The sequence below is a fragment of the Diabrotica undecimpunctata genome, unplaced genomic scaffold (genome assembly GCF_040954645.1).
Source record: "Diabrotica undecimpunctata isolate CICGRU unplaced genomic scaffold, icDiaUnde3 ctg00000775.1, whole genome shotgun sequence".
Classification (NCBI taxonomy): domain Eukaryota; kingdom Metazoa; phylum Arthropoda; class Insecta; order Coleoptera; family Chrysomelidae; genus Diabrotica; species Diabrotica undecimpunctata.
In genome coordinates this window covers 85,219-102,500 of record NW_027311998.1, presented here as the reverse complement: position 1 = coordinate 102,500, position 17,282 = coordinate 85,219, and the positions used below count along the sequence as shown (strand labels likewise).

At 31.8% G+C, this 17,282-nt stretch overlaps 1 protein-coding gene across 1 annotated transcript; it reads right to left on the bottom strand.

The window, feature by feature from the left end:
• Nucleotides 1-6,206: 6,206 nt before the first annotated feature.
• LOC140431432 (uncharacterized) lies at nt 6,207-7,418 on the bottom strand. Its single transcript, XM_072519360.1, has one exon. It carries the CDS (start codon nt 7,416-7,418, stop codon nt 6,207-6,209), a length of 1,212 nt encoding a protein of 403 aa, XP_072375461.1.
• Between the last annotated feature and the right edge of the window lie 9,864 nt (nt 7,419-17,282).

Below are 17,282 nucleotides of genomic sequence, written 5' to 3'. Positions count from 1 at the left end.
TCCTTCGTTAACCTGACGACACGTCTTGTCTCTTAACATGGCCGGCCCAGCTCAATATTTTTAAATTTATTATTTGTATTATATCTGGCTAGTTATTATATAATTCTTCCAATTCCCGGTAAGTATATATACATTTAATTATTAATGTTTTGAGCAAACCAGCATCGATTTCCTTATTATATTCTGTTGTTTATCTCTTGTGTAATGTTATTGTCAGAGGTGATCGTAGTTCCCAAATATTTAAACTGGTGAACACTTTCAAAGCTTTAGTGGTCAGCTAGCACTAGTAAGGATCCTCACAGAACCAGATGGGAGTGTGCGACATGTAAGGTTGGATTGTGCCTTTCCGAAAAAAAAGAACTGTTTTTCATTGTATCATAAAAAGTAACCTACGTTTTACATTATTATTTAGTTATTATTTTAGTAACCTATCTTTCATATTATTATTATTTAGTTATCAGATTTTCTTTTATTTGAGAAAAATCTCTAGTTTCCTAATAGGCGAGCGGTTTACCCCTATAAGCAGAGCATCAACCGACTAAAATTCTTTTTGCATTGCTAATGCACCAAACCTTTTTTATTCGATTCTATATATTTTTCCAAGATGAAATGTATTTTTTTAAAATTTTTTAAATAAAGGATATTGGTCTGGATTTTATAGAATATTTAGTAAACTAATGCTTCTTTAGTTTTAACAGTCGCTTTGGTTGTAGTTTTTGAATAAAGAGATAACTTTTAGAGTTTTCCATGGATCTGTAATTTTGTGATCTCTGATCTCCGTCAGTATGTATAGAAAAGGTATATGAATCATAAGTGTTCACAAAGTCTCGACATATTTAACTAAATTGTTTCACATTTACATGAATATCTACTTTTTATTTCTCTTTAGCGTCTAAAATACTTTTAGGCGAGCGGTTTACCCCTCAAAAGACGCTTAGAAACAGAATATACCGACTAAAATTCTTTTTGCATTTCTAATGCACCAAACATTTTTTATTCGATTCTATATATTTTTCCAAGATGAAATGTATTTTTTTAAAATTTTTACAAGTGTGCCGGCAATTGTTATTAACAAATAACTTATACAAAAAAGCAATTTCACCGACTTGCTTCGGAATCAATTTTTTTAGGTGTATCTCATCAAAATAAACACTTTTTCTCTCTAGTAGTTATAAGTAGATGAGGGTAAGGATCAGGACTTTCGGTCCTGATCCTCACCCCCATCTACATATACAGGATAAGAACTTCCGGATCCTCATCCCCATCTACATATACAGGATAAGAACTTCCGGTCTTGATCCTCACCCCCATTTACATGGGGGTGAGGATTACAGGAACGATCATCGATAAAAACGGTAAGATCGGAAGTCTAAGAATCCGTTAGATAAGAGAAACCGTTAGATAAGTTGTCAGATAAGAAAAACGTTAGATAAGGAGGAAGTCCACAAATAAATCGGTAGCATAAGATTAGATAAGAAAAAATATAATATAATAAATATCCGTTGGTATGATCGGAAGTCTAAAAATAAAGAATCCGTTAGATAAGAAAAACGTTAGATAAGAAGAAAGTCAAAAAATAAATAAATCGGTAGTATAAGATAAGATATAAAAAACAGCTAATTAAGATTGGAAAACTTATCAATAACAAGAAATGATAGGTTATCTTATCACTGTAAACATTATTATAAATAAGGGAATATTACAGCAGTATTTATTTGTATTCAATACTTTCTCAAGATGAAGTGTGATCAGTGTCAACGAGATTTTGCTAACAAAAGCAATTTAGTTAGACATAAAAGAAAAAGTTGTAGAGGAGTAGAAAATACGTCCAAGAAAAGAAAAATAAATGTGCCCGTTCTAGATAATCTTGGAGATGGTGTTGAAAGACTACAACAGGCTTTCCAGTGCCGTATTGCCACGTATAGGTTTCGTGTTAAAGGAGAGTGTATAGATCCTTCCCAGTTTATGTGTGACGTAAAGCAAAAAGTAAACCGTGTGTTGAGTGATTATATTAGAAATCATCACAGCGTCAAGGTTAGTTTGGAACTCTTTGGACTTTATATTATACCTGCTAAAGAAATATCAGAAATAAAGTCATTTAATACAAAAAATAAAATAGTAACAAAGTCCTCCGATCTCCACCAAATTTACGATGATTTTCAAGACGAAATAATGACCAAAGCTTCTGAGTTTGAAGAGTCGAAATCTGGTTGGAGTCTGAAGCAAGTTATGTTTTTGAATTTATACATTAACAGGTACAGTCCTTTGACAGCGTCATCGTATATAAGATTACCTTTTCCAATTGAAAAGAAAGGAGGTACGCTGAATATACAAAATCATGATAGTGCCTGCTTCGCTTGGAGCATCAACGCGGCAATATTACCTGCAGAAGGCGACCCTACTAAACCAGAATCATATCTTCATTATAATACACTGCTTATTTTTGATGGAATTGGGTTTCCTGTCCAACTAGGAGATATACATAAATTCGAACAGTTAAACAATATATCTGTCAACGTGTTTGGGCACGAAACATACTTCAAAGATGGAAAAATGGTCACTGAAGTAGTTGGTCCATTTTACCATACAGCCAGCCGTCAAGCTACTCATGTGAATCTTCTACTAACAACAGATGATAATGGAAACAGCCACTACTGCTTAATTACAAATTTATCCAGACTTGTGCGAAGCCAGAAGACTAAACGTCAAAACCAAACTTTTATTTGTGACGGATGCCTACAATTTTTCTATACCCAGCAACATTTAACCAAACACCAAGAATTTGACTGCAACCATCTACGAACAGAGGTGCCGTGTACTGATTTAAAAATTAATAAATATGGTGAGTACAGACCTGAAAACATACTTAAATTTACTAATTTTGAACGACAACTACCGGTACCGTTTGTCATATATGCTGATTTTGAAAGTTTATTGAAACCTTTTGCTTACACTGAACCTAACAACAAAGAATCTTTTACTATAAAAACATATGAGCACGAGCCTTTTTCATTTGCTTTTTATGTAAAATGTAACTTCAGTGATACATTTTCTAAATATTATTCTTATCGGGGTCCTAATTGTGCGGAAGTTTTTACTGCCATGATTGATGGTATAGTACAAAAATTGTATCATAAGCACTTTAAACATGTTAAACCTATGAGTCCATTAACAAAAGAACAAATTAATGAATTCGATACAGCTACTTTGTGTCACATTTGCGGTAAATTGTTTGAACAGGGAGATGAAAAAGTGCGAGATCATGATCATTTAATTTCGGAAAACAATTTTCGAGGTGCCGCTCACTCGGTATGTAACTTAAATTATAAAATTCAAAATTATCTTCCTATTGTCCTGCACAATTTGTCTAATTACGATTGTCATCTGTTTATCAAAAACCTGTGTATGAACGAAGAGCGTATTGATGTAATTGCACAAAACAAAGAGAAATATATTTCATTTTCTAAATATTTATTAGTGGAAAAGTCTAATGACTCTAAAGCTCCAAATGTTTATATGAAACTGAGGTTTGTAGACTCTTTCCGCTTCTTAGCAAGTTCTCTAGATAAATTATCTGAAACATTAAAATCAGATCAGTGTAATGAAGTAAGGAAACATTTTCCTAATGAAGAAGAATTTAGATTGATTAGACAGAAAGGTGTTTTCCCCTATACATATGTAGATAGTTTTGAAAAATTGAACTAAACTTGGTTACCAAATAAGGAATGATTTTACGATAATTTAAAAGGAGAACCCGTTTCTGACGAAGACTATAAACGAGCTTCTGAAGTGTGGACAATTTTTAAATGTACTACTCTTGGTTCTTATTCTGATGTGTACTTAAAATCAGATGTTCTGTTATTGGCAGATATCTTTGAAAATTTTAGAAAAGTTTGTCTGAAACAATACAATTTGGATCCTGCGCATTACTTAACAGCGCCTTCTCTAAGTTGGGATGCTATGCTAAGATATACAAAAATAGAGCTTGAACTTTTGGTAGATATCGATATGATTCATTTTTTCAAGAAAGGGATTCGCGGCGGAGTGAGTCAATGTTCAAAAAGGAAAGTTGTTGCTAATAACTCATTTGTATCAAATTATGATCCTTTACAACCAAATGCTTATATTATGTACTTAGATGCAACCAACTTATATGGAGCTGCGATGAGTAACTATCTTCCTACAGGTGGATTCAGATGGCTAGAAAACTGTGATAATTTTGATTGTTTTGCAATAGCAGATGATTCGTTCAAAGGATATGTGTTGGAAGTCGATTTAGATTATCCAACCAACTTACATAATATTCATAACGATCTGCCGTTTTGCCCTGAACCGATAAAGACTTCAAATAATCAATACACAAAACTTGTGCCAAATCTGTACGATAAAAAAAAGTACATCATTCACTACCGTAATTTAAAGCAATGTCTTAAACACGGTTTACAATTAGTGAAAATACACAGAGTGTTCCTAATCTTCCTGGTTAAAAACTTATATTGATTTAAACACAAATCTTCGTAATTCGTCTAAAAACGAGTTTGAAAGGGATCTGTTTAAGCTTTTAGTTAACTCTATCTTCGGAAAGACTATGGAGAATGTAGATAAGAGACAAAATATACGCTTATTAAGTCATTGGGAAAACAGGAAGCAACTTAGGGGTGTAAAGTCATATATCGATAAACCCAATTTCAAAACATGTTCAATTTTTGAAGAAAATTTAGTAGCTGTTCATATGGAACGACTAAGAGTTGTATATGATAAGCCCCTTTACGTAGGCTTTTGCATACTTGATCTATCTAAAACGGTGATATATGATTTCTTTTACGATTACATCAAACCAATGTATAAAAACAATGCTACTTTATGTTATACAGACACAGACTCTCTTATATTAGAAATTAATGCAGATAATGTTTACAATGACATTAAGAACAATATATCATACTTTGATACATCCAATTATCTCACCGATAATATTCACGGTATCCCCAAAACTCCATCAGTCATCGGAAAAATGAAGGATGAATTCAAAGGTGTTCCTGTTGAAAGTTTTATTGGGACAGGCGCAAAAGCTTACTGTGTTAAGTTATCAAATTCTAACTTATTGAAAAAAGCAAAAGGTATTTCAAAAAATGTAATCAAACATCAGCTTCAATTATCAGATTATATTCAAGTTATAGAAGATAAAAAATCAATTCTTAGAAAAATGTATGTTTTCTCGTCTCACTCACACACCATATACACAGAATTAAAAAATAAAATAGCATTATCATCATCGGACGATAAAAGAGTAATTTTACCAGATAATGTTCACACCTTGGCTTTAGGTCATTTTCTCACTAGGAGAAATTTACAGGGAGATTTAGATATATTAATTGAGGAGGCTGTAGGTTTATGTGAAAATAATGTACAGTTAGAGGATTTAGATATGCTAGATGATTTATATGTTGGAAATAACCTAGATTGAAGTCTATATATGAAATAAAAAACTTTATTATATTAAATAATGTGTTTTATTATTTATTATTTTAAACATATACTTTATGAAGGTATACAAACTAAATATATTACAAAAAATTTAATCAGACATTATAAAATTCTCATACAAAAAAAATACATTTGATAAAGCGCATATACAATTGGTTTTTTCGTGGTAAAAACATGTAGATTCCATGGGTTGAAGATGGGGATACTCATCAAACTCGTACACTGGAGCATTTGAGTACTTTATGTAATTTGCTTTTTCCAAACCTTTTACGTATACCATAGCAGCATTAGTTGTTATTTTTTCTAAAATATTTGGTAGTTGGTGAATAGGTATGAAACCATTAGTCCAATTAATACAGTGATGATTATTCATCAGCCATACAGCCTGTCTATGAAAATCTGGAGGAAGCATTCTTAATGGGAATGGGGGTTTAAACACGAAATGAGTTATATGACTTCCATCATATGCTGCCAATTCTTTTATGATAAATGTGTTATTTTCCATTTTAAAACCTTGAACATCTATTACCAGCTTCATATTTTTAGGTTAGATAATTGTTGAACAACCCGTTTTTGGTTTTCGTAATACACAATATCAGCTTTTAGTTTAGCTATATTTTGAAGGTACTGCTCTAACCTCCGCAAATATTCATCCAACATTGTTAACTGACAATGTTTTAGTTGGAATCAACTATTAAATAGATCGAGGAGCATGCGCATTACAACTGCCTTACAATTTTAGTTAGAGGATTATAATTAAATTCTTTTTTATGTAAAATTAAACAATAAGCTGATACAGTATCACCAACATTTTTGCTGGTTTCAAATTCAAGTCTTAATGAAACAGAACCACTTTGAAGAATTTCTTTCTGGCGAGAACAATCAATATAAGCAATAGGAGTATTAACTTTAAATTCTTCAGGGTTAAATATAGGTTGATTAGTTTGAATATGATAGTAAGATTCTTGGAAATTTGCAAACATTTCATATAATGTAGCAAAGCGGTTGGTATCAAAATCCAAGTGTAAATCATGATATGGAAATTTTTCAGAGTTTAGGAACACACGTACATTTGTTAAATTACAATGATCAAATTTACTCATATCTTTTAATAATTTTCCTTTGCGTCCGTTTTGAAAAGCTATTGCGATATGTCGTGGACTTTCTAATTTTGTTGATGTTTTGACAGGCCATGTATGTCTTGTTGCATTGTTTAATGTAGGATATTCAATTAATTCCCAGCTTCTGAATTTAATAGGTAGATCTACATTACTACGAATTATCTTATTGAGCCGTAGTTGTTCGCTAATATTAGGTAGAATATGTGGTACATTCCAATAAAGCTTATTTAGTTGAATTTTTGGTTTTTCTGATTCATCTGTTGCGATGACTGCATCTAGATTATCTTTTTCGCGTATTAGAATTAATTCTTGCCTCATATTAACGACGACTTTACGAAAATCTTCAAATAGGCCAGACCATATTTTTAAGGGTATACATACATTAAAATTACCATGTGCATCTATAAGAAGGTTGCTATCTTTAGGAAACCATCCACTATTTTGAAGCAATTTAGATTCGTTTTCGTTATAAGATAAATAATTTTTTAATGTAGAAACTAACCCAATATTCCTCACAACGTCAATTATTACGCCATTTAACTCATATCTTAGTTCTCTAAACAAAAACGAGATACCATTATTAATTAGCTTAAATTTTGTAGGTAATCTGTTTTGATCTGTAGATATTTTTCCTTCTATGTAAATATAGCTATTACAAGGTAATGTTAGCGCATCCAAATCCTGAATAGAAATTCTTATTTCATCATTATAATTTAAATTGGCAGTAGAAAATGGCTGGTATTGTTGAAATCTATAATCTTCAATAGTTGTGTCACTAAATGGCTGACCCAAAACATTTAATATATCCATTATACTAAAACTTGAAAACCAAGAGACTTTAAAAATGCGCGATTTTCTGATGTTATCGAGTTGGAGGTTGGCTTTGTACTAATTTCTTTAGTATATATCTTATTTTTATATTGTTTATAGGGATGTTCAATGCGATAAAATTGCCATACCATTTTATTCAATTTTTCTAAGATGGAGTCTAACAGTAATTGTTTCGTTGCCAAAATTTACCAAGTTTCCAGCTTGATCGAGTATTTTCACAGTAATGTTGTTTATGGTTTTAACGCTGACGGGGTAATACAGTATTGTCAGAGGTTGTTCGACTATTTTATACCCGTTGGGAACTTGTGGAAAGAATTGGTGTATAATGTGCACAGGTTTTCCATTTAAGAATGATCCAATTGCAATGTTGCAATCGAGGCAAATTGTGTTAACTTTTAAAATGTTTACTTTGTTTATAGAAGTATGAGATATATTTGGTTCAAGTATAATTTGCGGAAACCCTAGAAGTTGCCCGATAGAATTATCAACATTAAAATTAATCCTATCCTATATTAATGATTACTTTTTCAGTTTGTGTATTTGCTGTTATATTAACAGTGGTACCAGCTGATAGCATTTCCTTCTCTATGAGTTTAATTATGTCATTTATTTCGTAAGCCCCTGTTGGAATTCTCAATGTGAATCGATCATTACTACGATGTGAATCGATCATTGCGGCAGAGAATCACGCATAAAAACACCACGAAAGTGGAGGATCTTTAATATTTTAGCATATTTTTCAAGATTTTTGTTTGTCAGTGCACGCTTAAGTAGCTTTATCGGGAGCGTTTTGAAGATTTTTTTCCCCTTTCTGGTCTTTATTCCGTATCCTTTGTACGGTCTCAAGTAAAACCCCATTCCTTTTTTCGTTGCTTCTTCCATTGCTAAGTTATGTCTTTGTTGTTCTGCTAATTCTTCACGATCAGCTTTAGCTTTATTGACTGCGCTCGCAATGGAGGCGGCACCTCCCCCGACAGCTCCTAAAGCCCCTAGTAAGGGCAATAACAAAGGTAAAAAGCCACCTTTTTTTGGTGGCTTAATAACACGCTTCTTTTTTCCCACCTTTTTTGGTTTAAGACCCATTCCAAGCTTGCGTTTACCTTTCATTGCAGTAGTTACAAACCAAGCAGCAACTTTTTCACCTAGTTTAGCGTCTTTTGCTCTAACTCGTTCCCACGCTTTATTCTCCAATAATTTGTCTGCTTCGTGTCGGTCACGTAAATCTTTATTTTGAGAATATGCAATATCGTGTTTTTTACAAGCAGCGTCTAACGAATTTATTCCTTCGTCTCCTCGCCTCAGCCTTTCTTGTAGACGCGTTCCTGGCCCGTAGAATCTATATCCTGGTATATCTGCTTCAAACGGAAGTTTGTTGATTAGACTATCGATCAAACCTTTTCCACGACGTGTTCGCACTTGCTTACACCTCACCATTCTGGTACTTATATTTCAAACACACCCTATTTATACTTTCAGTTGTTGTCAAACTTGAATACAATGAAGATCAAAGAACATAGCCTACGCCTTCCTATTACAAACCATGATATTAACTCAAGAGAAGTCATGGGGAAACATGGTCTTTTGTTTGGTGGAGATTCTAAAAGGGGTTTAATTATTGGACCAAGCGGATGTGGTAAAACTAATGCAATGTTATCACTAATAGATCATCCTAACGGGTTAAGGTTTGAAAATTTGTACATATACTCCAAGAGTTTACATCAGCCGAAATATATTTACTTACGAAATTTAATCAGTCCTTTGAAAGAAATAGGTTATGAGGAATATACGAATGCTGAAGATATTATTAGTCCGGAACATATAAAGGATAATTCAATCATAATTTTTGATAATGTAGCTTCATGTGATCAAAAAATTATTCAGCAGTATTTTTGTTTTGGTCGGCACAAATCTACAGATTGTTTTTATCTCTCACAAACTTATTCTGCAATTCCTAAACAACTTATTAGAGATAATGCGAATTTGTTGATAATATTCAAGCAAGACATGACAAACTTAAAACATATATATGACGACCATGCTAATATTGATATGTCGTTTCAAGAATTTAGAGATATGTGTTCTCAGTGTTGGAAAAATAACTTTGATTTTATGACTATTGACAAAGATTGTACATCGTCATCGGGCCGGTATCGAAAAGGGTTTGACAAGTATATAAGCTTATAAGCGCCTAACATGATCTTAGTCACCATGGATCCTCACTTGACAAAACAACTCATTAAAGGTAGACAAGCATTGAAGAAAAAATATAAAATTTTAAAACGGGGTATTACCAGTTCCCAAATACAGTTGGAAAAAAATTATGCTCATATTACTAAACCCATCAAAGAATTGGTTACCGCATTAGAAGCAAAACAACCTTCTGGTGTTAAACGAGAAATTGTTACTCTTAAATCTGAAACATTAACCTCTCGTACATCATTGACTCCTATTAAATCTGACAACATGCCTTCTTTTGTAACTGAAAACCTAAGTCCCATCAAAAGAAATCCATCGACTTTCACAAAATTAACATTTATGACACCAAATGTAATGGATAGCACCCGTATGGAACCTACTAATTTTACAACAAATGAGACAACATTTGCATCTAGGAATACGTCACCTGACAATACACTGGAAGGCGATGATGAATATATGGAAGATCAGATTTCTCAGTTTTATCAAACACTTCCTCAACATATTTTGGAAGACTACTTTGAGCACTTTACAACTCCCCTACCCAGAGAGTATATTGAGGGAATGATGCGCGATACCGATAAAAAGTTCGATCATATCCTAGGCGTTTTTCACAACCCTGATGAAGAAAAATATTATGTAGGAGATTCAGAAATCAATTTCCAAAATGCTAATTTGAGAATAAAGGGTGTGGATTACAATGGTACTGATGGACTTTATCAACTATTATTTTTAAAAAATCCGGTCAGATATACCAAGACTGATATTGCTAATTACGTTGATATAATAAAACGAACAAATGCACACCGCAGAGATAATAGAGAAAATTTGCCAGTTCGGACTTGCCAATAAGTGGACTCATATAGTTAAACCCAACTTAATTGAACGCCTACGCCCGAGAACTGGTTCGGTACCTGATTCAGTTTTAAGAAAAGTAATCACGAGAGGAATGTCTTCCAAACGAGGTGGAAATATGACTATGATGGATTATACAACAAAAGCAGTTGACTACAAATACTTCGATAATTACAATGAACTGGTTAAGAGATTAGAGTTGCTTGTGGCATCTCAACAAGCGGGTAACACAGGGAACAATAATGAAATTGTATCAATTATAGAGGAATTGAGAGAGGGTGGAATTATTGCATAAATAGAAGCTCATTTTTTATTTACCCACAGTACAAATATGCCGCTTAACAAGTTCAATCAACACTATCTTACTGTTTCTTGTAATACGGAAGAAAATGTTTCATCTCCTTTAGATATTCCATTCTACATTTGTCAGCCATCAGATTATCGTAGTGTATGTATAATCACTATTCGCGGAAAAAAAGATCTTAAAGTTAACAAAGATTTCTTTGTATTGGAACATAAAAGTGTTGGTTATACTATTCCAGTGACTGGAACAGTGAAAAACATTGTATGTTATCCAGATATGCTAAAAGTAAAATACCAGAATGCATCCAACATGATATATGAGTTGGTTGACGGCAACGGTATTACTAAAAATGATATCATTGCATTCCCTCTTGTACAATACAAAGCATCAGATGAAATTTATGTTCAATTTACAGTACATGGCCCCTTAGTAAAAAATGAATAAAATACCAATAAAATTCTGTACATATTTAACGTTTTTATTAAATTTAACATACAATTAATAATACTTATTCTTCTCATTTTTTGGTTACTGGTCCATCGCAATTACTGGTTGACTCCTTATCGGAATAATAACCAGAATCTTCATCATCGGTATCATATAGCACAGACGGAAGGTATTTTTTAAATCTTTTTAGATAGAAACCAAGATCTAATTTGTGTAACAAAGTCACAAACCCATAAAGATCAATTTGTTTTTCTAGAAATAAATCACAAAGCTCACATCCTTTTGTATATCTTTTGGACTCCTGCTTACAATATTCATCAGGAAAAAAACCTCTTCCATAAACTAGTTCGTGTTCAGTGTCCCATTGTAGTTTTCTAAATGTTTCTTGTATACTTCTTACACCAGTCTCGAGATCTGTTACCGGTAGATCTTCAGAATACATTGCCCACATTTTTTAGTACACACTAAAACTTTGACACATAGACTGTTTATTTCTTTCCATTTATAGTATTTCTCCCCACCATTTCATGAAAAATAATCTTTTATTCTATTCATTTCCTATATTTAGGACTTCCTCATTATCTACTGATTTATTTTTGGACTTCCATATTTCTTATCTGATAGATTTTCACCTTATCAACGTTTTTTCTTATCTACCGGTTTTTTCTTATCTACAGATTTATTTTTAGATTCACTCTCTTATCTAACGATATTTGTATCCAACGATATTAATCTATATTTAATTAATTAAAGCAATTGCATAAAAAAAGGTACCTTGTCTCGTTTTGGTTCATTACCAGATATGCCTTTAAACAAGTTCAATCAACATTATCTTGCAAATTGCTCTTCAGATGAGATTATTTCGTCTCCTTTACGACAATTGCAATCAGCGTTCTATATTTGTGATTCTTTTGATTACCATGTAAAGTCTCTAATTCGTATACGAGGAGAAAAAAAAGTTAGCCTTAATAAAAAATGTTATGTTCTTGATAATGGCGGAACAGCATTTAAGTGCCCTCTTAAGGCTAAAATTGAAAGTGTTGCTCATTACGCAGCCGATGGAGATGTAGAGATCAATAGTAAAACATATAAATTTCATGAATTGGCAGGTATTACCCTAGAAAAAGACGATATAATAGTATTTAAGCTGGGTAAACCGAATAGTATCTGTATTGAACTTCTGTTGCAATGTCCTTTAGTAAAAAATGTCTAAGGCTCAGGTTGTTCGAGAACTGCATGCGCCATCTAGAATTAATTTCCGACGACATGTTATAGTTAAAGGCTTACATGATCTTATACAAGCAGATCTAGCTATTATGAATTCATTCGCTAAAGAAAACAAAGTATACGGATATATATATATTTTAGTTGTTATTAATGCATTCAGTAAATATGTTTGGGCTGTACCCGTTAAAACAAAAACGGGAAAAGACGTTGCAGCTGCTATGGCGAATATATTACACCAAATGAAAGTGTCTCCGAAAAACTTACAAACAGACAATGGAACTGAGTTTTACAACAAAGATTTTAAAAAACTTATGCACAAATATAATATAAACCACTACAGTACTTTTTCTAACCTTAAAGCTAGTATTGCTGAACGAGTCATTCGAACCCTCAAGTCATTTCTTTGGAAACATTTTAGTATGCAGGGCTCATACAAATGGGTAGATGCATTACCTCAAATTGTAAAAAAATATAACAACACACACCATTCTACTACTAACGCTGTACCCAGTAAAGTAAATGAGCAAAATGCCAAACTCATATCAGCGTTCCACCACTTAAAAACTTTAGATCCGAAAAAGCCAAAATTTAAAAAAGGAGACCATGTTCGTATTAGCAAATATCGCCAAGCTTTCAAAAAAGGTTATACTCCAAATTGGAGTACTGAAATATTCAAAGTCAAGAAAGTTAAGCTAACCAATCCAACTACTTACATTTTAGAAAATGAAAATAAAGAAGAAATTCAAGGTGGCTTTTACTCTGAAGAATTACAAAGGGTGAAGTATCCTGATGTTTTCCTTGTTGAAAAAGTTCTAAGAAGACAAGGAAATCAGGTTCTGGTCAAATGGTTAGGAATGAACCAGGAATCATGGATAAATAAAAATGCTTTAATTTAAAACTGTATATATATATATTTTTTTAATAAAATACAATTTAATTATAAGTTTGTTTTATTATAAACCTTAACTCTATAATCTGTATCTAAAATAGGATTAATAACTTTAGCAGTTTCTTGAATACGGTGACGAAATCGTATCCTGTTAATCATTTCAACGTTGAATTCTCTTTCTGGCTTGTGAATTAGGTAGATTCTGTTTAAATCTTCCCTAAATGTTACCTTCTTCATTCTTGAGTAGATTGGGATACTTGTATATTAGTTCCAACGCTAAACTATAGGTAATAGGATTAACAAACTTTATAGGTTCCATAATACTAAGCGCTGCAGTAATTACATCTTCTACATTTTTAACTCCAAGTTGAATTATTTTGAAGGTACCAAAAAAATGCTGCTCCTTCAGTGATTGTAGATTATGGTTTATTATTGGAAGTAATCTCCACAGCTCTGAAATGGAATTGGCACCTAACCATACAGTAGCATGACCAGTCAATATTTTCAAGGCCTTAATGTCTTGAAACTTTTCAAAACTAATCCAGAAACTCTTGACATCTACCACATCTTGATTTTCAGCACCATGAAGAAAATTGTTAATTAAATCTTGATAAGATAAAAACTCGTTCCATTCTGTTTCACTAAATACGATATAATGTCCTTTATTATCCGAGATTTTGACACATGGATCGAAATATAACTCATTTGCTAAGCACACTGATATAAACTTTGTGTTTGAATAATTTAAAGTAAACTTTTTTTCACCTAGGTATACATTTTGCTCTACACAGGACGACATAGTGACTGTTAATGACTTGTATAGCGGCTTAGATGTTTTTTATACAGTTTTAAAGTGGTGGGGAAGTAAAATATTTATGTTTGCGATTTTCTTACTGATTTTACTTATTATTTCTGTTTATTGATAAGTTTTCCACGGTTTTTCAGATCTTAGACTTTCGCTCTTATCTCGGCTTCTTTTTTTATCTAACGGCTTTTCTTAAACTCCGCGCTTATCTAACGCAATTCCTTATCTTAGACTTCCGCCTTGTCTAACGGTTTTTCCTTATCTTAGATTTCCATTCTTATCTAACGGATTTCTATTTTTAAACCTCTTATCTAACAGACTTCCTCATTATCTAACGATTTTTTATATAACAGATCTTGTTTATCTAACGACTTTTCCATTTACCGAGATTTCTATTAATATGAGACCGACTTCTCCATCTTTCAAGACAATTGATATCTGCTTGTTATTTAAAGTGGTTAATTTCAGAAAGTTGTAACAAGTATCATGAATTCTTATCGATGTGTAACACCTGAGCTAGTGGGAGAATATCTTCTTACACCTAGTCTTCAAGAATTAGCTGCGAATTGTATATACTGGGCAGTAAGAGATACCTTAAATAATATTCCTGGTTATCATTACCAATCTCGTTTTGTGCTTCCTGAAAAAATTTCTCAATTATTAAATATCCATTGTCTGAGAGAACTTAAGAAACAGGTAGTCAAAAACGGTGGAGGTGAAATATTCATTGCCTCAGAGAACTTAATAAGCAGGTACTCAAAAGGGTGCCGGTGAAAACTAGACATTCTTTGCAATGTTTGATCCAATAAAAACAGATACCTCTGACAGCTTGAACTGTAAAGTATCTCACAATGAACTAGTTAATATATCCTTATGGAGATCTGATTTTAATAAAGTTCTTTGCTTAACACAGTATTGTTATAAAGTGTGTGAAAAAAACTTTGTGTTGTTTGCTTTTTCAGTACACTTTTAGAATCTACAATTGAAGCCTTCCATCTAATGGAACATTTCAGTGGAACAGTGTATACTTTAATTCATATCGCTTTTAATTGCAGTGTATGTCGGAAAATTTGTTTCAGTTGACTTTAGTAAGATATTGTATTATTTGTACCAATAAACATTCCTAAATAAAACTATATATATATATATATATATATATATATATATATATATATATATATATTTTGTTTGTATATTTTTAAACAATCTCAGATTATTTTTGACTGGTCTATAAGTTGGTCTATAAGCAAATATTATAGCGATTATCTGTTATCAAGGTTTAATTTCCGGATTAGAGATAACAACCTCAGTTGAAATTATACATTTGAAGTGATACGTTGTTAAAAATTTTTATTTTTCTATATAAGTTGTGTGTGAATAAAAGTTAAAAAAAGGATATTTTTTAATAAGAAGCCTCCATGTAAGGTAACATTATTGTTTTTCTTGACATATTTCGTATAAGTAAATAGTGACTTACAACAAAATGGTATATAAATCATTATTCATGGAACTATCATTCATTTTTCTCTATAGGGAGATCGACTTTTCTAATTATTGTCTTACAAGCTTTAGGTCATGTTTAAGTTAATGTCATGTGTTATATCAACGCAAATATATTAAATTCGTTGTAGATTACCCAAGTTACCTGAACATATACTCTCATTTTGTTTGTAATAAATAATATATAAAATACAATAATATACAATACATAAATACAATATACAATACATAATGTTTTTATGTCTGTTTAGTGAAATAAATAAACAAAAATAATAAAGATTTATTTATTTAATTTAAATATTACAATTATAAATATATTTTGTAATTTTATTGATTGATACAATTTTTTTATTTATAGAATCTAATGTAGTTTGAAGCTGTGTTTTCTTTTTTTCATTCTATTTATAGTTGCTAGGAGTTCTGTCTCTTTTTCTGCACATTGTTTCAGCTTCCTTTCTATACGTAGCTTTTTTTTCTGTTTCGTCATAAGAAAATTTTTGTTTACATTAATAAATTTTCCCACTATCTTCTTCATTTGACATTGTTCCTCATTTTCTAAACGAACCTCTTCATCGTAGTTAAAAGTTTCATCCATGGAGTTATCATCATGAGACACATCTTGAGCATCTTCATCAAAGACAAATTCATCATGACCAGGAAGATCGTCAATTGTTTCCTCGGCCATTGAGTTTCCTGTGATGCCTTCTGGGTTTTGATGAAACTCACCTTTAACTTCTGCTTGCAGTAGATTGCGTTCTAATTCTTCATCGCTGGAAATTTCATCTTCTTCCATAGGGTTCGCAGGGGTGGATGATCCTGGTACACCTCTTGCAAATGATCTATATCCAATTGGCTTAACTGTTGCAGGATCGTCTAGAAACACCAACGAAGTTGAACTTTGATTATCCTCGTCTTCGTTGATAGTATTGGGCAACTTTACTACATGATCAACATCGACACATTTCTTATAATAACTTAATATTTTAATACCTTTACTTCCACCCCTTTTGGGGATAACTTTGGTACTTGTAACGGTTTTCATTATGATTAACACTGACTACACTGGCTACTATGACTATAATAAGAAATATGACTTTAATAAGAAGTCAAGTAAAACTTTTGTATTTATACTTAAGGTATACCACTCAAATATATTTAATCTGTATATATTCCAGAAGTTCTCAACTTTTTTATGTAATTTTTTGTATTCAGAACAAGAGTAACTGCTTAGAATATTGCATATTGAATATTGAAAATTTTAAAGATGATTTATTTTTGTAAATGATTTCAGAAATTTGTTATAAACAGAGTTAAATAGATAATTTACATTTTTTCATAGAGCCGTTTACATTTAGTTGACTTCAACTTTTGGAAACCTCTGATTCACCTATGACTTTTTGCAGTGATTTTTTAATTATATAAGATTTGAAATCCCACGTACTTTTTCTAAAAATATATATTTGTATTACTTATCTTAAGGAAAAAAGGCATAATCTTGAGGATGTTTTCGTCTGAAAAGCTTCCGAAAAAATATGCGTTTGTAAAAGTTATCTTAAGGTGACTTTAATTATATAACATATAAAGCCTACATATTTTTTTAAAAATACATGTCTGTAGGTT

Coding starts and splice junctions, on each gene's coding strand:
- LOC140431432 (XM_072519360.1), bottom strand. CDS start 7,418: ATGGATATATTAAATGTTTTGGGTCAGCCATTTAGTGACACAACTATT.